The sequence below is a fragment of the Cryptosporidium andersoni genome (genome assembly GCF_001865355.1).
Source record: "Cryptosporidium andersoni isolate 30847 chromosome Unknown contig_22, whole genome shotgun sequence".
In the NCBI taxonomy this organism is placed as follows: Eukaryota; Apicomplexa; class Conoidasida; order Eucoccidiorida; family Cryptosporidiidae; genus Cryptosporidium; species Cryptosporidium andersoni.
In genome coordinates this window covers 204,902-230,754 of record NW_027122871.1, presented here as the reverse complement: position 1 = coordinate 230,754, position 25,853 = coordinate 204,902, and the positions used below count along the sequence as shown (strand labels likewise).

The 25,853-nt window shown below is 29.0% G+C and overlaps 13 protein-coding genes across 13 annotated transcripts; 6 read left to right on the top strand and 7 right to left on the bottom strand.

Moving 5' to 3' along the window:
* Positions 1–1,733: 1,733 nt before the first annotated feature.
* On the top strand, positions 1,734–2,312 carry cand_030440 (small GTP-binding protein SAR1; the record flags this gene model as incomplete). The annotated part of the gene is made up of 1 exon (XM_067213271.1): positions 1,734–2,312. The coding sequence occupies one exon, from the start codon at positions 1,734–1,736 to the stop codon at positions 2,310–2,312; it is 579 nt and encodes a 192-aa protein (XP_067067645.1).
* A 3,651-nt stretch (positions 2,313–5,963) lies between these two features.
* Positions 5,964–6,971, bottom strand: cand_030430 (uncharacterized protein; the record flags this gene model as incomplete). Its single annotated transcript, XM_067213270.1, has 1 exon — positions 5,964–6,971. The coding sequence occupies one exon, from the start codon at positions 6,969–6,971 to the stop codon at positions 5,964–5,966; it is 1,008 nt and encodes a 335-aa protein (XP_067067644.1).
* Positions 6,972–7,498: 527 nt separating this feature from the next.
* cand_030420 (uncharacterized protein) lies at positions 7,499–9,394 on the top strand (the record flags this gene model as incomplete). Its single annotated transcript, XM_067213269.1, has 1 exon — positions 7,499–9,394. The coding sequence occupies one exon, from the start codon at positions 7,499–7,501 to the stop codon at positions 9,392–9,394; it is 1,896 nt and encodes a 631-aa protein (XP_067067643.1).
* A 261-nt stretch (positions 9,395–9,655) lies between these two features.
* Positions 9,656–10,138, bottom strand: cand_030410 (translation initiation factor EIF-5A; the record flags this gene model as incomplete). Its single annotated transcript, XM_067213268.1, has 1 exon — positions 9,656–10,138. One exon carries the CDS (start codon positions 10,136–10,138, stop codon positions 9,656–9,658), a length of 483 nt encoding a protein of 160 aa, XP_067067642.1.
* Positions 10,139–10,374: 236 nt separating this feature from the next.
* On the bottom strand, positions 10,375–11,553 carry cand_030400 (uncharacterized protein; the record flags this gene model as incomplete). The annotated part of the gene is made up of 4 exons (XM_067213267.1): positions 10,375–10,837; positions 10,916–10,987; positions 11,053–11,126; positions 11,539–11,553. The coding sequence occupies 4 exons, from the start codon at positions 11,551–11,553 to the stop codon at positions 10,375–10,377; spliced, it is 624 nt and encodes a 207-aa protein (XP_067067641.1).
* An 846-nt stretch (positions 11,554–12,399) lies between these two features.
* On the top strand, positions 12,400–12,786 carry cand_030390 (60s ribosomal protein L40; the record flags this gene model as incomplete). The annotated part of the gene is made up of 1 exon (XM_067213266.1): positions 12,400–12,786. The coding sequence occupies one exon, from the start codon at positions 12,400–12,402 to the stop codon at positions 12,784–12,786; it is 387 nt and encodes a 128-aa protein (XP_067067640.1).
* Positions 12,787–13,289: 503 nt separating this feature from the next.
* On the top strand, positions 13,290–14,267 carry cand_030380 (uncharacterized protein; the record flags this gene model as incomplete). The annotated part of the gene is made up of 1 exon (XM_067213265.1): positions 13,290–14,267. One exon carries the CDS (start codon positions 13,290–13,292, stop codon positions 14,265–14,267), a length of 978 nt encoding a protein of 325 aa, XP_067067639.1.
* A 135-nt stretch (positions 14,268–14,402) lies between these two features.
* cand_030370 (uncharacterized protein) lies at positions 14,403–15,524 on the bottom strand (the record flags this gene model as incomplete). The annotated part of the gene is made up of 1 exon (XM_067213264.1): positions 14,403–15,524. One exon carries the CDS (start codon positions 15,522–15,524, stop codon positions 14,403–14,405), a length of 1,122 nt encoding a protein of 373 aa, XP_067067638.1.
* Positions 15,525–15,803: 279 nt separating this feature from the next.
* cand_030360 (40s ribosomal protein S3) lies at positions 15,804–16,469 on the bottom strand (the record flags this gene model as incomplete). The annotated part of the gene is made up of 1 exon (XM_067213263.1): positions 15,804–16,469. One exon carries the CDS (start codon positions 16,467–16,469, stop codon positions 15,804–15,806), a length of 666 nt encoding a protein of 221 aa, XP_067067637.1.
* Positions 16,470–17,656: 1,187 nt separating this feature from the next.
* Positions 17,657–19,294, top strand: cand_030350 (uncharacterized protein; the record flags this gene model as incomplete). Its single annotated transcript, XM_067213262.1, has 1 exon — positions 17,657–19,294. One exon carries the CDS (start codon positions 17,657–17,659, stop codon positions 19,292–19,294), a length of 1,638 nt encoding a protein of 545 aa, XP_067067636.1.
* An 83-nt stretch (positions 19,295–19,377) lies between these two features.
* cand_030340 (uncharacterized protein) lies at positions 19,378–21,831 on the bottom strand (the record flags this gene model as incomplete). Its single annotated transcript, XM_067213261.1, has 1 exon — positions 19,378–21,831. One exon carries the CDS (start codon positions 21,829–21,831, stop codon positions 19,378–19,380), a length of 2,454 nt encoding a protein of 817 aa, XP_067067635.1.
* A 233-nt stretch (positions 21,832–22,064) lies between these two features.
* On the top strand, positions 22,065–24,740 carry cand_030330 (uncharacterized protein; the record flags this gene model as incomplete). The annotated part of the gene is made up of 8 exons (XM_067213260.1): positions 22,065–22,107; positions 22,240–22,568; positions 22,673–22,846; positions 22,909–23,026; positions 23,087–23,227; positions 23,283–23,476; positions 23,543–24,460; positions 24,519–24,740. 8 exons carry the CDS (start codon positions 22,065–22,067, stop codon positions 24,738–24,740), a joined length of 2,139 nt encoding a protein of 712 aa, XP_067067634.1.
* Positions 24,741–25,025: 285 nt separating this feature from the next.
* cand_030320 (uncharacterized protein) lies at positions 25,026–25,466 on the bottom strand (the record flags this gene model as incomplete). Its single annotated transcript, XM_067213259.1, has 1 exon — positions 25,026–25,466. One exon carries the CDS (start codon positions 25,464–25,466, stop codon positions 25,026–25,028), a length of 441 nt encoding a protein of 146 aa, XP_067067633.1.
* Between the last annotated feature and the right edge of the window lie 387 nt (positions 25,467–25,853).

The following is a 25,853-nucleotide window of genomic DNA, read 5'->3' as shown; positions in this document are numbered from 1 at the left end:
ATATAATAGTTATTATTTAATTTAAAGTTGCAGATATTTTAGGAGCTAGTATTATAAATAAAATTGATAGATTATATAAATTCGTTTAGTATCATTTTGAGATAGAATAATATACAGATATATTTCATATCCTTTCACTAAGAGAATATAATGTAAATATATTAAATATAACATGAAATTTTATATATATTATTGAATTCAATTTGCAAATAACATGAAGTCTATAATCTAAAAGCTTACAATGGCAAGTATCCAGTATAAAGTATTAAGTAAACATTTGAGTATATTTAATACTATGATCTAAAATTTACTAAAAAAGTTTTAAGATATAAAAATTGAATGAAATTATATATAAAATAATTATTTATTATAGTTAAAACCAATTTTTCTTTTTTTTTTCTAGTTAAATTTTATAATTTTAGATGTTTTATAACTTATTAGAATCTGATTTAAAGAGTTCCAAAAAAAAAAAAAAATACTAAGATTACTATAGGGAAATAAATAGATTTAGTTAAGTAATTTTACATTGGATTAGATACACTTCACCAAATACTCTATTAAAGAGTGATTTATTTAAAAATATAAAAGGCAAGCAAAATTATTCTATAAATAAAAAGGTATTGTTGCTTATTATTAGCTTTAGACCTTAACAATTGTTAGCATAATTAACAGAAATGATCCCTCACCAATGTTACATTAATGAATATCGGAATATTAGATATTACATAAATATATTAGTAAGGAAAGTCTAAGTATACTGAAATTCTAAGTCTAAAACTTCAGAATTGCAATAAAATAGAAAAAAAAAATTATCAAGAAACTAAAATTATATAGAAATATTTAAACTTAAACATAATATAGTAGTAAAATATTTCAAATATATATAAAGTAGATAGAATAGAAAGTACTTTGTACTTTCTTTAAGAAACTGATATTAAATTTAATGAAAGTATCATTCATCAGGATAAGATTAAATAATGATTTGTAAGCTCTAGATTTAATAAGAGTATAATAGATAAATTCAATTAGTTAATTAAAACAAGCTAGAATTTGATTTCATAATTTTCATCAAGTTTTTCTATTGAGGTTTTATATGTGGAATAGGGATAACCGATAATCCGAATATTTATTTAAGAAATAAGAACAAAAAAGATTGTTAGAAGAGGTAATTAAAGAATCATTGTTATATATTGCTCATTGTATACTTCCTCAAAGTTTGGCTTAATTGAGATTTCTTTAAAAGAAATCAATAATACTAGAGGTCTCAACATTTACATTACTAAAGATAGATCTTCTGTCTACTTCCTAATAGGGCCAGTATATTCGATATGACTAAAGCTAAAATTGTCAAGTGCTGTGGGTAGGGATAATAACAGTATACTTCAATTACTAAGATTGAGATAGTGTACCTTCATGAGTTAGAACAAGGTAAACACAGACTAACAAGGCTCAAACTCAGTTGAATTTACCTTAATTATATTGCTAGTTATATTAGTAAGCTAAGTAAATTTTATTGTTAAATTTGTAATCCATTTGATTTGTTTTGTGTAGACCTCTTTTAAAGAAAGCTGACCGCATTAAAATACAATTATACCGCTTGCGCTACAATAATTTTCTGTATTTCTACTTTAAGAACCCCTCTTTTCATTGGGGGCTTCTATTTTTCAGGGCTACGTGTACTGATAAATATCAGAAAGGAGATAACTTTTAGTATTTCTTTAAAATAACGGATCATGTTTATGTTTTCTTGGTTTAGGGATGTTTTGAGCTGGTTTGGACTATCTAGCAAATCTGCTAAGATATTATTCTTGGGACTAGATAATGCAGGTAAAACTACCTTACTGCATATGTTAAAGGATGATAGAATAGCAACCCATGTGCCTACATTGCACCCTCACTCTGAGGAATTAGTTATTGGTAAGGTTAGATTTAAGACTTTTGATTTAGGAGGTCATGAAACAGCTAGAAGAATATGGAAGGACTACTTTGCTACTGTTGATGCTATAATTTTCCTTGTTGATGCATCTGATAGATCGAGATTTGCTGAAACTAGGGAGGAACTCAGCAATTTACTGGAGACACCGGAGTTGCAGAATGTTCCATTTGTAATATTGGGAAATAAAATTGATATTCCAATGGCAGCTTCTGAAGAAGAACTCCGTCAAAGTTTGGGATTGTACGAACATCTCACTTATGGTAGGGAGAAACGAGGTGATAACGGAATTAGACCTATAGAGGTATTTATGTGTAGTGTAGTTAGAAGAATGGGATACTCAGAAGCTTTTAGATGGCTCTCCCAATTTCTGAGCTAAAATGAAAATTCTATTTTCTAAAGTGTGGAAATTCGATGCAACTAGAATATTTCAATTACTATCATATAATTTAAAGATATAAAATTTTCAAAAATTGAATCTATACATTTATCTTAATATTCTTTTCAAGAGAATATTGAAAGAAAAACAGATGATATTTTGAGTACAATGATAATAATTCCATTATAAATATTTTAAACTTATTAAAATTTTTTTAAGAATTACAACTATATACTAACAAACACCCATTAATCTTTTTATTTTCTACATTTCTAGCTGAATATAACTGATATCTTATTACATGCACTTTAGACTAACTACAGACTTCTAACATAAACTAAGGAAAATTAGGATATGTATTGTTTAGTTGTGTATTGTACTTAAATTACTATTGTAACTTTAATTTGTCTGATTTAAGATTATCTAGATATTCAAGTACTTGTACGTTAGATACTATCAGCAATATAAAATGTGATTTATCACTGTAATATCTTTAGTTAGACCCTATGTTTCACACTTGGATATAAACGATTTAAGCCTGATATTAAGAGATGAGTTTAGATTTTAACACACTTAAAAGATTTATTATTAACTAATTATTTATTAATAACAATATTATTACCTATAGGTACAAATTTTACAGAATTTTTATGATATACATGAAGCAAACAAATATATCATATTGATAGGCAATTCAGAAAATTCAGAAAGTTGAAGAAATTTTGCTCCATGATATAAATCTAAAAATATAAGGCTTTATTTAATACTGGAAACTATATATATTTGAATGAAAAATATGAGAAATATATATTTTACTATAAAAGAATAGATATTGAAGTTCAATTATTTATAGTCTCCAGTTTTTTTAATGTATAAATAGAATATTAAAGTTCACTAGTATTTTCAGTATAAGTACATATATTCTTTTATTTTTAAATATTTCATTGATAATTCTATTTATTAATATTAAAATATAGTATATTGTAGTAGATCTAGTGATATAATTAATTTCTAAAGATAAAAAATACCTAGAACTTTTTAAAATATCTTGTTAATTTGGTCATTAAATATTAACTATTATTTCATAGTAAATATCTTACTATGTAATTGGCAATATCAAATTTACTATGTTGCAATCATTGAAAACAAAATTTTAGATTAAATATCGTTTAGGTCTATTCACAGATTTCTGTTCATTGTACTTAGTTGATATTTTCGAATATATTCTATAATATGTGAAATGAAACTATTCAATAAGTTTCTCTATATTTCTTTTAAATTTATGCAAGTATTCACATAATTAGGAACTCCAATATTTCAAATTAGGTAGATTATTATCTATAATATATTCAGTAGCAACTAAACTAATTATTGGAGAAGAACCTCCCATAAATGCAAGTTTCGGGATCTTTTCAATTTTGACTTGATAACTTAACTCGTTGAATATTTTTATTCTAAGTTATTTTAAATACATAAAACTCAAAGGCACTGGAAGGATGTTGTACTTCAAGAAACATGTCAGTAATATTCATTTTTAATTTAGACAGAGGTAAATACATATAAATTCTTGTACAAAGAAACTTTTAGATATAAAAAGTATTCAATTTTTGTGTTTTTATTCTTATTAAAATATCCAATATATCAAGTTTTTAAAACATCATAGCTTATTAATATAATTTATAATAAAACCTACAAAGTGTAGATCATTTCGTAAAAGATAGACTATGAGTTAGCTAAGACTTTATATAAAGGATTTTTTTTTACCTCAAGATACTTTTGCAGTTAAGATACTAATCTTCAAATTTGTACTGAGTGAATGATATAAACTGAGCTTATCATTTGTTGTACTTAGTTATTTTGTACTGAAACTTGGAAATGAACTTAATCTAATTGCTATATTGAATTAGTTTATTATATTAAAAAACTCTCCTGATTAATTTAAATCAAAAGAAAGTACTATTAATTTTAAAGAGTATAAATATTTAAAATAAATACCTCACTTCAAAAGGAGTAATCCATAAAATTCGGCTCTTTACAATAAAAAATGAGTACTAATAAAACTATATTTTGTAATAAAAAAGTATATTTGTTGCAATATAGGATCGTCTAAATATTCAATAAACTCGATTTAAATTTATATTAAAATTAAAATTAAAGAGAACATATTGCAAATATTGTAATTTATTATGTAATATCATTAAACGAGGGATTTCAATCAAATTACAAGCTCTGCTAGATGATCTTTAATAAAAATTTATAAAGGTTAATACTATTTTCAGTTCCGACACTAATATATAAAATATGAGATTTCCCTAAATATATGATAGCTCATATTTCATTTTTAATATTCAAACTATTAAGTATTATACTATAGAAGTAAATTTGGGATTTAGTATCAATTTTTTTCTGAGTCCTGAAGTTGATTTAAAGAAGTAATATAAATATTAGTTTTATTATTTTTGAAGGACTTCATTAGGACTTAATAACACAAACTCTTACCTCGGTTGACTATTCATGTTTACTTCACTTTAAAGCTAACTCGTCTTCAAAATTATATTACTAAATAATCAAGTTAACAATTCTTTTTACTGTAAAGTATACTGTTAAAGAATTTCATATTCATTATCTTCTTATTTCAATGAAAAGGAGGATGTATTTTGTCATCGCATTGAAAATTCGGAAAAAAATTGAACAAATTAACTATATTTTCTTGATTAATCAAAGTATTTAAACAAGATAACTTTCAATTAATCATATATTTAATTTTATATAGTGAATATAAAATTAGACCTTTTTCTTTATCCTACTTGGGAACTTAAACTAAAATTTTATAGACTTCTGCATGTCACAAATCAGTTCCCGAGTGATCTTACATATTAAACCAAATAAATATACAACACAACATTAGTAGTAAAATCCTTCGGTCCATATAAATACAGTATCTGTAGGAGGTTTCTTTATCTTAATATAAATGATGAATAGTTATTATTTATATATATATATATCATGTAATCAATATTTAATAAGAAAAAAAAAAAAAAAAGTAGTACTCCTCACCTAGTCTTCTTTATCCATTCATCTTTAAATCTACAAATACAGTTTTGTGTCTGATATTTGAGATAAACTTTGAAAACTTATTGCTTATAGATATCTTTCAAATCTTGATTCTAAAGAATGTGTAGATATCAGTCTCAATTATTGCACATAAGGTATTGGCTAAGTAATACCCAATACTTAAATAAAAAAACTAAAATTAAATTAGAGTAATAAATAGATTCATAGTAAGATTCCACAAAAAAATATGACAAAGTTAAATAATCCTATTTAACAAGTCCAATATCGCTATTATAGCTTAGTGCATGTGTAACCTGTTCCATTCTTATACTTATTTATTAGCCTTACGGTTAAATTCATACAAATGGAGACTTGTTCGTAGTATTCATAAATCTAACTATTTGAAATTTAGCTCATTTTTAATCTTCAATAAATATACTTCACTAGTCTAGTAAACTATTTTTATAGTCATAAATAATAAACTTGAATATAATCAATAGTTCCTCAGTGTTATCTGTAATATCAAGTAATATAGTATTTCTTGGGGATTTACTTGGATAAATATTTAATAAGTTTAGAGTATACTCAAGCTCAAATTTAATAATACTCTTTTTCTAAAACTAATACATCAATAGCAGAACACAAATAATCCATAAAAATATTTCTTGTTTTAAGATTATGAAGAAAATTATGACCAGCCTGAATCTCATGTTCTGAGATATCACCATTATGGCAGGCTACAAGTTTTATCCAGCCATACATTGCAGACTTAGTTGCACGCTTGTCTTCAGTTGCAGACCATAATTGTACTTTTCTCACCCCTAAGGGGTACATCAGACTATAAATAGCTTCATTACTACTATAGTTTTGGGTATCTACTTCTAACAAATTGTATGAATCAAACAAGTGAAAATCGCTTCTTAACAGTGGTTCAAATTCTTCCCATATCCCTTTACGAAATACTTCATTATTTATTCCCCATCTTCTACACTCCTCCTTAAACTCTTCTGTATTCATATTTTTACTTTCATTCCATGGAAGCTCTTGTTTTGGAGTATCTGGAGATACTGTTGACATTATCACTACTATTTGTGGGAAAATATTTCTATCACACATAACTGAATATATACTTTCGTTTGTAGTTTTTACATTACTACCAGTAAAATTTAACATTATATATTGATATTTTAGTCTTTTTAAAAGTTCAAATGCTATCAAACCTCCCATAGAATGACTGATTAGGATCCAAGGGACAATCTCAGAGCTAGAGTCTAAAGAATTTACAAAGTGCTCCTCAAAGACTGGATAGAAGTCATTAATCACATCAATAATACTTTTATAATGTTCTTCACCACTTCTTTGAGCTCTTCCAGGTAGAACCATTGCCAATATTTCTATATTATTCTCTTCAGCATATTTCAATAGTGTATTTTCAACATTTTTAGCTCCAGGAGCTTTAGCCTGAACGAATATTTGATCAGTACTTCCTGCACCTGGAATACACAAAATCCTATAAGATGGAGTTGTTAGCTTATCCCCGATTAAGTGAGCATTCACTCTACTGTAGGATGGAAACCATCTCTGAAAATCTGTAACCTTACTCATAGATTGAAGAAACTGCAACGTTTCCATCACGAACAAAAGCGCTATTGATGTTTAACGTCGAATTCGAGTTTAAGTAACTCAGTAAGTGCGCAAAAGTACTTAAATCCAGATTATCAAGACGAAAATAGTTTTTTTATCTGGTAGAAGGATGATAAGAAGTATCTCTCTTTTTATATTTTTAATATTTTTAATATTTTTAATATTTTTTTGTATTTTCTTAAGATATATGAATTCACATCTATTGTTCAAGTCCTATAAGAAAGATATATAAATAGTATACTTCAAATCCAAAAAAGTTAATGCTAACAAAAATATTTCCCTTATTAAAAATTCAACTTAAGTAGTCTGTTTTAAATAGTTTTAGAATTGTAGAAATACTTTACAAAAAGAAGTGCGCTATAATTAGGCGGTAATTTATGTGTCGTGGGGTGACGGGATAATGTATGTCGATACCCACATTTGGCATGCGGGGACAAAGAAATTCATGCCTGTAAGCTAATAATTAACTGTAACAAACTATATATACAATGATAACAAGAAGTCAAAAGCTAAAAGAAAATTTATTAGCTGATGAAAGATATCTTAATAATTCTCGAATTGATATGGTAGCAAATTCCAAATTAAATAAAAATTATTGTAATTCAAATAAGACAAAGAATACAACAGAAATACACAAACATGTATGTGTTTCAAAGCGAAATAGTAATTCAGATCTAATAAAGGGGCAAAAAAGTGTGAAGAAGCATCGATCTATAGAAATCAGTAGTACTGAAGAAACTACTTCTACTCTAAGTAAATCAAGTATAATTGTGAAAATAATGGAATCATTAAAGTCAGAACCTCCTTTAACAAGTCCTCTAATAGGAAGATTAGATAAATTAGATGTAATTGCTGGTTTTATACTAAAAAATGCCAATAATACTACTTCAGCTATTTTGTGTATTTCAGGTTCCCCGGGGACTGGGAAAACTTGTTGTGTAGATCGTGTATTAAGAATTTTGAGTAAGGGGGAATGGAGTTATCAGCTCGAATTAACAGATGGATTAGTAGTGAATGAATTAACTGGGAATTTTAAGAAAGTATGTGAAAAATCTACTAGGAAAGAAGAGTTAAAAATCCCCTATACAACACTTCCTAAAAATTACAGTATTATAAGGACAAATGCATCTCATATAATAGCTTCCTATAGTAATAACTCAGTTCCAATTAACTTATCATTATTTTTGCATTTAGCTATTCTTATGAAATTTTCAGAAAAGGTGATTGTAGAGATGAAGGATATTTATAAACAGGAGGGGTTGAAAGAATGTGTAAAATACTTTATAGCTCAAGTTGTATCAAGACGAACAAAGTTTATTGTTTTCATAGATGAAATAGATCTACTAAACAGAAATAAAGGTTCAGATTCTGTTTCGGAGTTGTTTAAAATGACTATACTAAGTTCTACATCTCAAATGATTCTGATTAGTATCTCGAATACAATTAATATAGATCGAAACATCTCAGAATGTATGGGTATATTAAATGTAGAAGGTTATGATGGAGCAATTGATTGTAATATTGATGGGCGTGTAAAGTTTATGGTGTTTTCTCCATATGATCACAATACCCTAAAGGAGATAGTGATAAATAGGATAACTCAAGAAATTTCTAATATTGAGTGTGAAATTAATAATGCAGGCTTGGAACTTTGTGTTCGGAAGGTGGCAAGTGTATATGGAGATTGTAGAAGGACCTTGGATGTTTGTAGATTAGCTTTAAGCAACTATTTAATGGATATCGTAGAACTTCAGCAAAATGAAGATGTATCTGCAGATATTGATGATGAAATAAGTTCCATGTCAACAGTATCTAATACTCCAGCTCAAAGTCCTAAGCCAACTAGACGAGAAATATCAATGAGCAATTTCCAAGATATTTTAAATAAGGTTCATGCCTCACAAAGTAGTAAGATACAGATCCTACAATCTCTACCTCTACATCAACAATATGTAATTATGAGTATTATACTCGCTATAATAGATGAGCATTGCAATAATATGGAATTAAGAGAGGATGAGCAGAACAACAATTATACTAATATGAAATCTCTGCTAGAATCATTAACTTGTTTTGAAGTATCTTCATTTATCTGTAAAAAGAAATATTATGAGATTTGCCAAAGATTTCTAACTCCTCCAGAAGATTTTAAAGATATGCTAGATGCAATTGAATCTCATAATATAATAAAGCTATCTCATAGTTTAGTTCCATCTCTGAATATAAGCTCATTAAATGGATACAAGCGAAGACAAATAAAAAAGATAAATTCAGACATATCTAATATTATGATTAAATTACAGTTTACACCTGAGCAGGTTATCAACTCCCTGACATCACTCGAGAAGGTTGGAGTAGTATTTTCTAAATTACTACCCCTATAATTAGTATTATTAATATATAAGGTAATTAGTCAAGTACAATATTACTAGAAATATTTAAAGATAAATAGGTGGTATACCTGAGTATATGCAATATAATAAAAAGTATGGAAGTTCGAACTTACAGTTCCTTAATGTAGACAAATTAAACACCAACTTAAGAACACTTAATCGAAGTATTCTAACATATCTACAGATTAAAAATAAGGTAATTTAAATAGATAAATTCCTATCCTTAAGAAGTTGTACAAAATTCAAGTAAATTCATACCAGCTCCTTAGCGGAAACTATCTTCTCAACACCGCAGGCAGCTAGAACTCCAACTAGGATTGATTTTCCTTCAGCATACATCTCCATAATTTGTGTAGCTACTTCATCTGGATTTCCCTCAGCATCAGTTGGTAGTGCGAGATCATCTTTTGTTGATCCAGATTCTGTTAGTAAAGAGGTAAAGTTGTCGTGAATATCAATCAATTGATATTCATTACGTTTGACGAATGGGACAAGCATATTATGAGAAGTTGGACATATATCTTCATATTTCTTACTTGTGAATATATCCAGACCTACAATATGAGCCTTAGCATGGCCATGTTTACCTGTCTTTGAAGTAGACATATCAACGACCTTGCAAGGTTTACCTTTTAACATACAATAACCATTCTTCTTTATGGAACCAGCAGACATTGGGAAACAGTGAGAGGCTCCGGCATCTGCAGTATCGAATTGTTGCTCGTCGTCCGACATCTCCAATATTAACAAAAATCTGGAACTAGTGAACAGAAAGTCTAAATTGTAGCTTCTAGATGTCCTATGTCTATTTTCATAGACGTTCTAGAATAATTACGTTACCCGCCTAGGCTATGAATTGCAATATTCACTAAATAAGAAGGAGGATATATAAAAAAACTTAAAGTTGTAATAATAATATGTACTAGTAAACTAGAACAATCTAATTCAGTTATTTCTATAGTCGTTCTGTCTTACTTTGATTTAATTGGCACTGATACCAAGGAATCTGGAAGACGTTCTATAGCATATTTATGATTTGTAACATACATTATAGGAACACCTGGTATTCTACGGATACGACGCTTCAATTCTGTGTCATTTGTAGCCACTATATAACACTTGTGTTCTGTAACTCTCTGTACAATACAGTCATCTGCATATGTCCCCTTGTGTAGACAATGAAGGCGTCTAAATCTTGGATCTCTCGCTAATCTCAATGCTAAGTTATAACGATGTCCCATCTTCTCCAATTCACCTATGACACAATCTGTTATACATGGGATACATTTGGCCAATAAACAATCCATTGTGCCTTTGAAGATATCTAGCTTATGTTGAATTGAGAAGTTAACAAAATTTGTATCAAGTAATATATGGAATGGAGGGCCTAGGCTACTATTATAATTGAAAAATAAACTTGAAGGGGTATTAGGTCTAAAATAAATAAGAGAATCACAGTTTACTTTTAAATATAAATATCAGTATATATACTTTTTTTTTTATATAACTTACATCTCTTTTAATACAGAGGTTTCTTTAGAATTGCTAATACTGGATGAGTTCCTATTATTATTCTGCTTATTTCTGTAGAAGATAGTAACAAAACAAAACTAAGATAAATATATCACTATATTTAAAACTATACTTACTGCTCAACTCTTTTGTCCTTAGGATTTAGAACACGCTTAACAGCTGCAAATTTCTTGGTCCTTTTTATTTTCCCCTAAGCCAAAATAATGCAGAATAACAATATAAATTCAAAGAAATTAAGTAGGAATCATACCATCTATCTCCCAAATGAATAATATTAATAATTAGATATCTATATTGAGATACTGATGCTACTTTATCTCTTTCAAGAATATTTGAAGAGACTCTACAAGAAACTTCATAGTAAATAACGTGACATTTGGCGCTAAATATTATCTAATTATTAGTAGAAGTTGACAATAGGTAAAGCTTCTATACTTAATATTATTAAAGTACCAAAAAGTCAAATTAAGTATACTATCTAGAATAAGTTAGCTATTTTAACATCGGTATTGATAAATGATTTCTCTTAGTAATTAGATATAGACTCTAGTTTTTGTACTTTTAACAAAGATATTATAATATTGTTTTTTTAACATCTATACCTTCACACTACTCATAAAAAGGAATGAACTTTTATATGATCATCATTATTAGATGATTGATAGTTAGTCGGTACTTTAATATTTAGTAAAGATAAATGTACTCTAATTTCTCTTAAATATTCACATTATAAATTATAAGATCCAAGCGAGTATTTAAGTAGAAATATTACCTTAAATTCATATATAAATTAGGAAATTACTAAAGACACTGAATATATGAAAGACATAACACTTAGCACAATTATATAATTATTGATAAACAAATGTATTTGTCCTTATTCTCTAAATATTTATGCGTAATATCTAAATATAATGTCATATTCAAACTATACTTAACAATACATATAATCTCACTAACTATTAAGTTGTAAGAATTTAGACTACCTGGAATTAAAGTGTCATATTCTAATTCCAGGCCCTATATAATTCTCTATGGAATAGTAATAATATTGGCATGAGAAAAAGAGAAGTCTTGGGTAGAAACTATATAAGATTCCTCATTTATATTAAATTAAATATAACTTCACACTGCCAATATATAATATAAAACTTGTGAATCTGTGTTAAATACAAGATATTTATTAGCTGCATCTAATATAGGCGGTAAAATATATATGGCGGTAGAGACGCCATAACAACAAAATTATAGAATCTATACGGGTTAAAGTGAGACTTGGGCTTGATATTGTAATTTGATAGGCTAATAATTAATTAAAGGAATAAGCTTGCGTTCAGGATTACATTGGTAGAGTTTACTAAAAAATAAGGCGGGGTTAAAGTTTAGATTGTAAAATATTTGAGCCCAATTAGAAATTAAAGAAAAAAAAGTAGGAAATATATATTTATTTGTAAGACTTAAGAATGCAAATTTTTGTTAAAACCTTAACTGGGAAAACTATTACATTAGAAGTTGAACCTTCTGATACAATTGAAAATGTAAAGGCAAAGATACAAGACAAGGAGGGAATACCTCCAGATCAACAACGTTTAATCTTTGCTGGAAAGCAACTTGAAGATGGCAGAACTTTATCAGACTACAATATTCAGAAGGAGTCTACTTTACATTTAGTTTTGAGGTTACGTGGTGGTGTTATTGAGCCATCCTTGGCAAATTTAGCTCGTCAATACAATTGTGAGAAGATGATATGCAGAAAATGCTATGCAAGGCTACCACTAAGAGCTACCAATTGCCGTAAAAGGAAGTGTGGTAGAACAAATCAAATACGTATGAAAAAGAAGCTTAAGTAAATATTGAGTTGTAATTAAGGCTGAGGTTTTTATCGAAGCTACAAGCAAAATCTAGATTTGTAAAACAATCTAATTTAATTTGAATCCTGAGTCATTCCTGTACTACATAGGAACTACCCTAGTTTTATTATCAATTAGGATTACGTAGATTTAGCGGACTTAATACTTCTTTTTTCATATTTTAAGATGTAGGGATTTAGATCAAGTGGTCATGTCAACTTAAGACATAAAGGTAAAATTCAACAATAGATTTAAATGTCAGTTTAATTAAATTCATTATATGTTGGGAGGTATCTGGTTAAAATTTAATTAGAATAGGTACTAAAATAAAATTTGGGTGTAGTATTAACTTGACCTTTATAATAAAATTAGAGGATAAATTCAATAAGTCTTATTACCTCTATGGCGCTATTGTGTAACTAGCGACATTGTGTGATGTCTATTGAGGACAAACTTTATCACTCCATGTAAAATTTGGACCTTTGAATTTACAAACTAGCAAGATGTTTCTGATTGAACGGGCACTCAACATATTTTCATTTGTATATACAGTTGAAGCTCGTCATCAAGCTACCGAAATGGCACTGGGGGTGGCATCAATTGTTTCATCTAATTCACATAATGCCACATCAGCAAAGCCCAATAACCCAAGATTTATTCCAAATAATCTTCAAATAACAATACCTGCATCAAAATTAGAATTGAACCAACAAGATAATACAATGTATAAAATTCCTTCTAAAGGTCCACCTTTGCAAGAAAAAATACCTACAATATCTGAACAATGGACTACACCTACTGGATCTATATCATCACCCTCGTCTCTTAAAACTCCAATTCCTACATTGAAAGCACCAGAATCCCCTATAAGTGTAACAAAGGAGTTAGTTGAGCAAGTAACCTTACAATATGGTCCTGCAGTGAGTAGTAACTCATCTTTTGTAAGTCAAACTTCCCCATCCAGAGCAATCAGATTTATTCCAAATAATTCACCTAAAACAGTCATACCAAATGAAAGAACAATGAAATATCAATATTGTACGACAAATCCATCTATACCATCTTCTTCACCCCGTTATATACGTATAAATAGCAATTTAGTGGATCATTCAGTACACTTAACAAAAAGAAACAATGAAGGTGTGAATATCTGGAATTCTACTACTGGTTCATCCAGTCCTGAAACCTTTAGGGCTGTATCTCCAAATTTTCAACAGTATCCAATACAGACACAAAAAGTAAATTTACAATCACCAGCTCCAGATTTAATTAAGGGAGCTATGAATCCTCAATTCACAGTTGTACCAAATCCATCTATTAATCAGTATTTGGATCATATAACTACAAGAAAAGCTGTATCTCCAATGGAGATTTTACCTCCAGCTTCTCCTTCATATAAAAGAAATGTTATACCTAATGTCCGCCACTTTTCCATTAATACTGTAGTTCCTCATGCTGCTATGCAGAGTCAATATAAATAGGTTTCCACTTTTTCTTATAAATGCCTACTAGACTATCACTTTTTAAATTATATCATTTAAATAGTGTGGATTATCTACTTATTTGGTAATTATTGAAGTTCGAAGATATAATTTGTTCAATTTATCCATCAAATTCTACATCCTAATTCTCTTGATCTTCATTTTAGATTTAGCTTCTTGTCTAGCCTTTTTCTCTTGATATTTCTTTTGATGTTGAGGAGTCATTTGATTTATCCTAAAGGCTTCTTCTTGAAGCTTTTCCCTACGTTTTTGTTCAAATCTTGCTAACCTCTTACTCTCGTCAAGTTTATAAAGTGTCTTCTCAATTTCTTGTCTTTGAGATGTGACATGCTGAAGAGTTCTTTCTGATAATTTTATGTCTTGGACTGTATCATTTAGGCTCAATAATAATTTCAAGATAGTTTCATGAACTGTTATAGTTTCATTAACAGGTACTACAGGGTTAGTAATCTCCTTGTAGTTCTTGTTTAGATTGTTACTAGATTGATCAAGAATAAAGCTAGCCTTGATACAGGGATGAATTTTTTTGTAATTATTAGTTAACCTAGGACAAGTTGTTTGATCTGAAATATAGATGAACTTTAAACTCTGTGATATTTGGTAACAATTTAGAATTTTCATTAATCGTCCATTTAAGATTTTTTCTATTGCTCCATTACTATTACTGTACACAATCCAATTTTGAGGAATATCCACTACTTTCTTTTGAGTGCAATGGATTTCAATTTCAGGATATTCTGTTAGAACACTTTTCAACTCATTACGTTTGCAGACTAAGATTACAATTGGATCTAATATATCCAAAGGAATCTCAACATAAAGGCAATCTTTAAAACGAGTCAGAGGATATAAGAGGAATCCTGTTAGGAGATCTTGACGTGGTCTACATGATATATTTATATATAAATAAGAGCAGTTGCTCCTCCCAGTAGCAAATATATCAAAGCTACTCCATGAATCCATCCAAAATGACTTACTTATTAGGGCAACACGGCTAAATTGTGATACTAGCAGTGGCTCAATTTGTTGATACAATCTTCTAGCTATCATCTTATTTACCCTAATTCCCCTAGCTGCTGTTATTAAAAATATCATAAATATAATAACAGCCAAAATCTCAATGAAATAATTTTCTAGGGAAGTTATTTTAGAGTTGTTCAACACTATCTCTGAAGTTGCTAGATATATATCGGTAAGAGTACCCATTACAATCAAGGACAATAGCTTCACTTTCATATTAAATAAATTTCCCATATTGTGAACTAAGCAATAGAACTTAGAACAGAACTTGTGTTAATCTATTGCGGTTTTTATAATAGACACTTCAATATTGGTATTTTATCAGTGTAGATTATAGAATTATATAAATAATTAGAGGAAAACCTCGGAGTTTAAATACAAGAAATAACGTACAGTCCATTAAGAGTTAAAAAAAAAAGAAAAAAAGAAAAAAAAAAAGTCTATGTAAGTTTCGAATTAGAATAAATGTTCTAGAATTACTACATAAATGATAAGTTATTGAGCAATGGGAAATTCCTTCGGTTCTCTAACCATAATAGCATCAGGTAATGGGTTACTTGGACCTACTTTACCTTCTGGATCATATGGAAGCATAATTTTGACTTGAACTCCTAGTACACCTTGCTTCATAAGAACATTACGAACAGCCTTGTCTACATAATCCCTAAATGGTTGACCTGTTGCAATCATATAACCATCGCGGAACTTCATACTTTTTGCTCTCTGAGCACGTAATTTACCAGAAACAATAACCTCACAACCTTTTGCACCAGACTCCATGACATGACGTAAGACACCATAGCATGCACGGCGAACAGCTACACCTTTTAATAGCTTATAACGCAAAGATTCAGCTTGTGCCATTGCACATAGACCTCTATTTTCAATGCGTTCTGCAAATAGTTCTACACTTCCAGCTGGAAAATTGAAACGTTTCTGAACTAAAGAAGTCAGCTCTCTAATCCTTCTTCCCTTGACACCTAATACTTCACGTGTGCGAGTAGCACGAATAATAATCTCTGTGCGTATTGGAGTCACTCTGACTTCGACACCAGCATAGCCATCTTCAGCCAAAGTACAAGACAAGAACTCATTTAATTCTGCCTCAAATACGCCATCATTTACAAACTTTCGTTTTTTTGAAATAACTTGAGGAGTCATATTTACTACTAACCTACAGTATATATAACTGAGATGGAAAGAATTTCAAACTAATTCTTTACTTCACAGCCTTTAAAGATCACCTTGATTCTTTTGGTACCCATTGTGACAAGACGAGTATTTATAAAAAGCGGCCAGACATACTCTTTAAACCGCTAACGAGACAAAATACCTTCAATAAATATTCCCAAATAATCTTTCGTGTGTTATTACAATTACTTAGTACCTCCATAATTCCCTATATATATTTAATTAGTAGGCCAAGCTCCTATTGAGACTCAAGACGCCGTCTCAAAATACCAATATACGCGGAGTATTACTATACAGCAGTAAAATATTGGCGGTTTGTATGTCTGAAGTATATTATTCGCACCTCTATAAACAAAAGGAATGTAGTGTTTATCTTAGAACTATGAAATATAATAAAGTAAGTTGCAAACCAAATAAATTAACATTCTGATTCCAATAGAATTTGTTTCTTAAGGGGATTATTACTCAGACCTTTAGATTACAGAATTTATACTACACAATATTTCATTTGAAATCCTTGGGTTTTCTTCTCTACATGAATTTGATCTCAATAATGGTTATTTCCTTAGAACTACTGGGGAATCCCCGATATGTGTATGGATTGCTAACTATTCTTTGAAATATACCTAGTTGTGTGTAATTATCCCTTCTCCAGAATTATTGACTACTTTAGTTGATGTACTAAAGAAACCAATTTATTTAATAGACTGTCCCTCTCTATTAAAACTAAGTGTTACATATTCTGTCTGATATGTAGTTTTATTTACCCTGATATAAAGAGGCTCCCTTTAAACTCTATCTTAGGGAATTGGAACTATATACTTAAGAGGAGGTGACCAGATTTTGATTTCCCAGGACTTCATGCTTATACTCTTATTAACGGATATTTCCTAGTATAGACTGTCATTTTACCTATATATAGGGAAAAAGGTGACTGTTTATCTGCACTTAATGTACATGTTGTAGTATGATTTTCCCGCCCATCGGATTTTAGCTTTATGCAAGAGAGGAACTAGTATACTAAGAATCCCAGAGAATCTTTCTATTAAATAAGGCAATACTGCAGGACTGATATATTGGTTTTGTTCATTTAGTTTGATTAATATTAGAGGCTTTTGATCCTCTAAAACCTACCTCGAAGCTTGTATAATGTCATAATGAACTTTGTATATATATATCCAATTTTGGTTCTTCTAGTGCTCCAAGCTTTATGTTCTTTACCACTTCTAGTATCTACGCAGACTTCAGAATTACTTTACCAAGATAAAGGGAATTTTGGGGTTGGTGGCACCAATATAAAGCTACCCAGTAACATAAAAAGTACACTAGATAATAAGAGAAACGAAACTAAAAATCCCTTTGACTTATTTTTTAAGGTTGTTTCGAATCCTGAGCTAATTAAAATGAGAGAAACAGGTAAAATATCAAAAGATAATTTGGATCAAGTTCAATTGGATCATGTTGATGTAAGTATAAATGAAGATAACAACAGTCATTTGGTTGAAAAGAATACTTTTGACTGGGCACATAAACCCTCAGAGACAATAGATAAGAGTAGTTTATCTAGCTCTTTTAGTAAAAATACATTACCTATACTGTCAGAGAAGGAATTTTCTAAAATTTCGGATTCTTTTTTACGATTTTTAAAGTCATGGAAATCTACCAATGGGGAACTGAGCCACAAAGAATGGAAGGCTTCATATATGAATAAATTTAAGGAGATTACACTCCCAAATATAATAAATCCCGTATATAATTCAGAATTAGAAGGTGCATCTCGTGGGATAATTCAAAGTGAGCTCTTAGCGCATAGTAAACCAAGTAACGCTGTGATTGCCAAGAATAGACCTGATGGTTTACCAGCTATGACATTTTTAGCAATAGGATATGACTATATGGCACTTCAAATTAAATTTGATGAGGTTAAAGATGGTTTCATTTTTACCTCATATCCAAATTATAGCCCTGATATACCAGAAATTGCACATTTAAGACTAAGAGCTTGGATTACTAACCATTATAAAAAGGTCTATGATTCATTAACAATTAACTCATCAAATTTAGAAACTTCCAGAATGATTGAAAACATTAGAAATTACGGAATATTTTTTGTTATAGAGCTTAGAGATGATGCAACATGTTATTTGATAAAAGTTACTTATAATGGTACAAATGAACAAGATGTGAACTTGGGAAATAATAATTATAGATATTTTACACGAGTGAGTAGGCTACTATTTGCAAGATTAAAACCTTTTATACCTTTTAGATCAAGCTTTGTTCCTACTACTGTTACAGAATTTCGTTCTTTATCATTTATTGGAAGTCCTTTTTTACTTAAAGAGTCACCTTCGTTAGAAGATCAGGTAACCCAGCAAACATTATTTTTTTGGTCTGTAGCTGCTGAGGAGTACTACCCAGATTATAGGCGTGCAGATCATGTTTGCCATGAGGCTGATTTATTTCAAAGTTCTGAACACTCAAATTTGTGTATCCTTCCCCCTGGAGCAAAAGATCCTAAAGTCCCATCACAGTTTTCTTCTCCTTATAGAACCACAGTATCATGTTTTGGACTATATCCTGTTGATACTGTAGCTATATTCAAGTCATTCAATTTAGTCCGCGTAAAAATATGTCAAGTTGATGGTAAATGGAGTAATTCAAAGATTCTAGAGGATCAAGTAAAGGCTGTGGTATATTTACAAAAATGTCAGAGTAGAATCTCACATATGTTTACACTTTATGACCAAGTTAAGACTAAAAAGCTATTTGAAAAAAATATAGAAAGCTATTGATACGATTTTTTTATAAAGCCTGTATTAAAGAAGTGTTATTTGCTTCTCTTTTTAATTAGTAGTTATATTACTTATAAAGAATTTTATTTTGTCCTTAATATTCTGATTCTGCACCTAGGACATATACCTTTGGTTTCATCTATTAAAATACCTAGTTTACACCATGTATCACATAAACCACATAGGATATCTTGATTATGAGATGATGCGATAAGAGCATCAGCCTGTATGAGTCTATCAGAAATTGAACAGATATGTTGACTTAGGGCAGCAATTTGTTGTTCATATGATTTTCTAGTAACATCAATATCATCTGTAAGATCTTGAATTCGAATTTGCAATCTTTTCACTGTTTGTTCCAGTGTTTCGTTTGCCTCTTTGAGTAGTGAATCATATACTTCTTGAGTATGAAGATCTATTGAAATTAAGTTATTGAATTCTATTTCTTTAGAGTTGCAATGAATTTCAGGATTTTCAGAATTATATTCTTCAATTTTAATTGATTTTTTAATCATATCTGACTTGGTTAAATTCTCATTTTCCAAATTACTATTTAAGATTTCAATATGATCTTGAGATTCACTTTTTAAATTATCAATAATTATATCACTTTGTTTCTTTTCAGTATCCAAATTATCATCTGTTTTATTGAGGTTAAGCATATTATTTTCGGCTAATTTAAGAGTATCTAAAAGCTGAGATTGAGAATCCCTCATAACAATTTGGTAAGAGCTTAAGATCTTTTCAGAACCACATAAAGCTGAAGAAGGTTGATATAAATTTATAAAGAGACGTTCTATATCTTTTTTAGAATTCATTTTTTTACTTATATACAATAAATATTGGGAGAGATATGTTTGGAAGCTAGATTGGCTTTCCGGACTATCTTTTAATAAAGGAACAAAGTATTTGTTAGAAGAATTGTTACAAAACCAGTTTGTAACTGATTGCAATTGCTCAAATAAATCATTTATGTGTCTTATGTTCCTAAATAAATATTCAATAGCTCGTTTATGGATTTTAAAACGTCTCTTTTCTATCTCAAGTATTCGATTATAGATCTCCAAGATCCTTTCTAAAACAGGACAATCATCGATGTAGATGTCACTAGGTGATATATCTACTGTCTTCAAAATATTGAATATAAGGTTTATACATAATTTCTTATTTTCTGGAAACTCTTCATCTAATTCTTTTAAATTTAGGCACTCTAAAAGTCTTAAGTATAGGCTTGAAAGTGAATTCTCTCTGTTCAAACTTAATAAATCAGGGTTAACTCCAATATGGAATACAAAGTTAATTAAACAGTGGAGGCTTTTAAAGTTTGAGATAAGTTTTCTTATGACATATAATAACTCTTCAAATTTCGTATATTCAAAAGATTCAAGTTTCTCAGTATTTTTTTTAAAACTCGACAATATCAAACACTGTAAACGGAGAGCTTTATGTATATTATCAAAAGCTTCTTTAAGGTTAGCCGAAAAAAAATCTCTTGAACATGTAAGTTTTAGATATGTATATTCATCAGTAAAACATACAAATTCAGTACATTTATCAAACCAAAAACCCTTAATCAAAGAGTTTAAACCAGATTCAGAAGATGTTAATATACTATTAAGTATCTTGGTATGCATTTCATTAATTTCCTCACTTTTTACATAAAACAAGACAGCTTTCCTCCACTCTTGAATAATACTTATAAGTTTAGTTATATTTTTCTCAATAAATACAATTAGAACTGCTTTTCTAAAACAGTAACTAGAATTTCTTTTATGTATCCAAGTCTGGAATTCAGAAAACATTTCATCTATATTATCATGAATAAAACTCCTTAGTGTTTTCACTTTAGTCTCATGAACTCCTTCAAGTACATTCAGTCTAACTTGAATTGATTCAATCTTTGCTTTATAATCCTTTTCATTATCACTTAGTTGTGAAATTCTACATTTAAGATTATTCAAATGATTTCTTAGATCCTCTCTCTCATTATAAAGATCCTGAATTTCTTTACTTAAAAGCTCCTGTTTATTCTCACCTTTTTCTACTAAGCTTTGATATTCCTTCTTAATTTCAAATTCTCTCATGTGCAATTCCTCATTTTCTTGTATTTTCAATTCCAATTCTTCTTCTAGTGACTGAATTTTATTTTCCAGTTTATCCACATTGTCCTTTATTTGAGTATTAATCCCTCCTGCTACATTTGTTTGAAGAAATCCTGTTAATAGCCCACCACCACTTATACGTGTCAGGGGCTGCGATGGAGTTCCCCTGTCATTTTTCCTATAGTCACTTTGTTTGTATTGTTCAATCTGGAGGGTTAATTCTTCTATTTCACGGAGTAATGTTATTTCCTTATATTTATATACATCTAAATCCTCTAAATTCTGTTGATATTTCGATTGTAAATCTTTATGGGTTACTTGTAGTAAATTAAATTCTGACTGTCTTTTTTCTAGTGCATCTTTCAAGACCCCAACTTGCTGTTTTAATACCTGATACTTCTTTCTTAATTTATCATATTTTGACTGTTCCTCCATATTACATTTTATTTAAGTCCACATAGCTTTATGATTACACATCAATCCTAAACTAAATGCATATGATATCAATTTATAATCTCTAAAAGTTCATAGTACCTAGAAAAGAATCTAGAAAAGCTAACTAAAATAAAATAACCGCTTAAGCGGGTACTTTAGTATTGTTAGATTCAGGTTTACATTGCTAAAGTGTAGCTGAACACGTTTCACAAAATACCAAATATGACTTAACAATGAAACTATATATTTTTATTTTTTCACTCATTATACTTCTTGGTAAGTTATCTTGATATAGTATGTACAAATTTGTGCATATTCAAAAAAACCAAAACTTTATTTTTTTTACAAAAACCTGGTATAATCTTATTTTCCCGTTTATAATCCATTAATTTCTATTTTCTGTGATAGTACTAGCTAATGGGAAATATATTAAAGGTAATAAATTAAGAGAAGATTTAGAACCTTTTGTAATAAATCCAGTTCAAGATTCTGATGAGTTCAGTGAAAATTTAAGTCCTAGTCAAATACAAAGCAAATATTCCAACTTTAGTTCCAGAAGTAATATATTTGAAATATTAAGTCAGTTAAACAGACCTAGAACCAAATTTCTACCTAGAATAAATACAAAAAAGTTACTATCAAAAAGTAGTACTAAGCCTCAGAAATTAGTAATGCTCATAGAAGCAGAAGATATACCATTAACAAGAAAATCTTATAATATGATCCCTGAACAAATTGTAAGTGATTTAATACAGCAGATGATCTTATTTAAGTTCATTAGGATACAATTTTAAGCGGATCATGGTAGAATTTTTATTATGAACTTGTCTTAATTTTATAGGATGATAGTTTGCATAAAGCAAATATTCCTAGTGAATACTTAGCAAGAATTGATGCAGATTATATGAGAAAAAAAGAGCACGAAGATATCCAACGTGAAATTGAAGCAGATTACTCAATATTAGATGATGATAATGAAATTGCAGTTTTGGATGATCAACAGCTTTATAAAACTGTAAGTTTTTGCAACTTCATGAAATATAATGAAATAACTTCACATTTAATTTGATACTGCAGTTCACAGAAACCGGAGATTTAATCAGAAAGAGACCTGCACTCATCACTAAGCCTAGAAGAGTTAATATTAAAGATATACCAGAAAGGAAAGATTCAGAAGCGTCAGAAGAGTTAGAATGTAAGTTCATTTTACATATATTTATTTAATATAAGATCTTTAAACACCTTTTAAATTTAGTTATTGAAACAAGTGAAGAAATAAAACAACTGCGTGAGAATATTGGGGGTCCATTAATTAGGATGAAAAGACCTTTATCTGATCCACTAGCTGATGAAGACATGGTCTCATATGATATGCCACTCGGTTTTACCCCTCAAGGTAAGAATTTATACATGTTTTTTCATATATTCAAAATTCTAATCTGAAATTTTAGGCCTTGAAGATTTAGTAGGGGAGTACTTTTGGGGAGATTTTGGTGAGTATGATTACAAAACTGAATTGGAAGCTGACAAGAAGAATAGAAAACTTGGATCTGCTCTAGTTTTTGAACACTTTTTTGTTAAATATCCTTATTTTGATGTCATATCTGGAATTAAATCACGTGAAAATGTGACTGAGGATTTACATGTAAGTTTTTTACTTATTTCAAATTTATATAATTCATAAATATCTTGTTTTATTTTATATTTTAAGCTGGCTAAGAATTTTGAATATTTTGTGGATAAAGAGTTTAAAGATCACACAGCATTTGGAAGTCAGAACCCAGTACTTATAAGTCCAAAGAGATGTCCCTTCTCAGTTATGAGAGCAACTTCAACTTCAAAGAGATTTCAAAATATTTTTTGCAAAAGAAAGAAGAAAAGAATTATAGATGCTAAGAATGAGGATTTCAAAAGATTCTTAATTGAATCTGATGATGCAATAGTTGAAGAGTATCCATTACTAATTATGTACCCAGTATCAGATGTAATTACTAATATTAAAAAAGAAATTACTAAAGTCATTCCAAAAGCAGAAAACACTTTAGTAGATGAACTTTATAAAGAAGCTGAGATGACAGATAAGTCTTCCTCTCATTTATTTGATTACACTATATCAAAAAAATTATTTCCTGAACTGGCTTTTGATGATATACCAAATATTGAAGGGATACCTATTGATGATATTTATAGATACTCAGTAGTTGGAGTAATACCGGGTATATCAGAGTTTGAATCAACTATAGAAAGTGTGAGAAGAGAATTACTAATTCTGGAAAATAATCAAGCTAAAGTTAAAGATGATATAGATTCCAAACTTGTCCGTAGGCATCCTAAACGCAAGGGATTACCACCAATGCAAGCAACGGACGAAGAATTTGAAGAATGGGAAATGATGCAAGAAGAAAAAGATCTCCAAGATGAATATGACAAGTTCAATCGTCGAAAAATTAAGCTTGAAAAATTACCAACTACTCCTCTTTTACTACCTCCCAAGTTAGAGGTTCCAAGTATAGTACCTAAGCAAAAAGGACGTGTTGTTATATCAGAAGATGAGGCTCAACTTCTAATAAAGAGAGAAAAGGAAATACTACCTTTAATAATGAAAAAAACAGATGATGAAATTCGGGAGGTAAGTTTTAAAGTAATAAAATTATGGGTTCATTACAATAAGTTTTTATATATTTTAGAAAAAACTGAGGCATATGAGGTCAATTGTAAATAGAGGTAATGCAATAACAGCTCAACTCAAAAATATCCCAGAATCTCTAAATATAGAGAAAAAAAATAAAAAGTTTATATTAGATGAGAGTCAAAAAGAAACTGACAGTAGACTTGAAAGACCACATACTGTTGCAATGACTCATATTGATACAAGATTAAAAAGTGAATTTAATCAAGTATCCAAATAAATTCTAGTTTATATAATTAACAGAAGTTATATTAAGTAGATAAAGATAAACAAATATATAGTTATAAATACCGAAACATGTTTATATCCAAAATTTGATGTTTTTTTAGCCTTGCTAGTACCAAAGTTCCACTATTCATATATATCCTTCTGTATTATTGAATATAAAATAATCTAATATCTAAGAAATAACTTAAATTGTTAATAATTAGCCTAAAATTCCGCCTTTATAATACAATATAAATCAAAAATAAGTAAATAGGTACCTATTTGATATAGATCATTTTTAGTTATTTACATCATTTGTCACTACACTATTTATTAAAATAATCTGTCCTACATCAAAATTAGATGAATTATTATTAGAATGGATTATTCTGTTTGTTTTACTTCTTAGTATACATTTCTTTGCAAAATCTTTATTAAATATTCCCATTGTGAAATTAGAAGAGTTAAAAAGTATATCTTCTTTTGGGTTTAAAAATGTATTTGGATTCTTGCGAGGAATAAATTCAGGAAATAAAATACTATATACTTTTTGTGAAACATTCATCATTATTTCATCACCCTTATTATTTACTACTTTAACTTCAAAATAATCTTTTTTTATCTCATCTGAGTTTATCTTCCTAGTTATCTTATCAGATAATGTTATTGTATTATTTCGAGTGTTATAATATATCTTTAATATCAATGAATTATCCCAAAAACTGGTTGTATCATTCATTTCCAGAGTCTCAATATTTAATTTACAGTTAAGATAGGGTAAGATGCAAAGTATTATTATTAATATATTCGATATCTTCATTACTCACTTTTATAAAAATAAAGTATTAAACTTTTCAGATATTAAATTCAATAATAATGCAAGTTCAAATATTATTCTAGTAAAAATTAGCTAAACACTCAGTGTTAAATATTCTTGAAACTACTAATATTTTATTATAAACTCTTAGCGCTAATATACTGATACTATATTGTACACATGATGCTATGGAGATTCGTGTAAAACGATTGATAAATAATGAAATAAGAATTACTTAATGAAATACCAAAGGGATTATTCCTAAAGTATATAAACATAATATTTGGAATATCTAATAAACATTTTTTT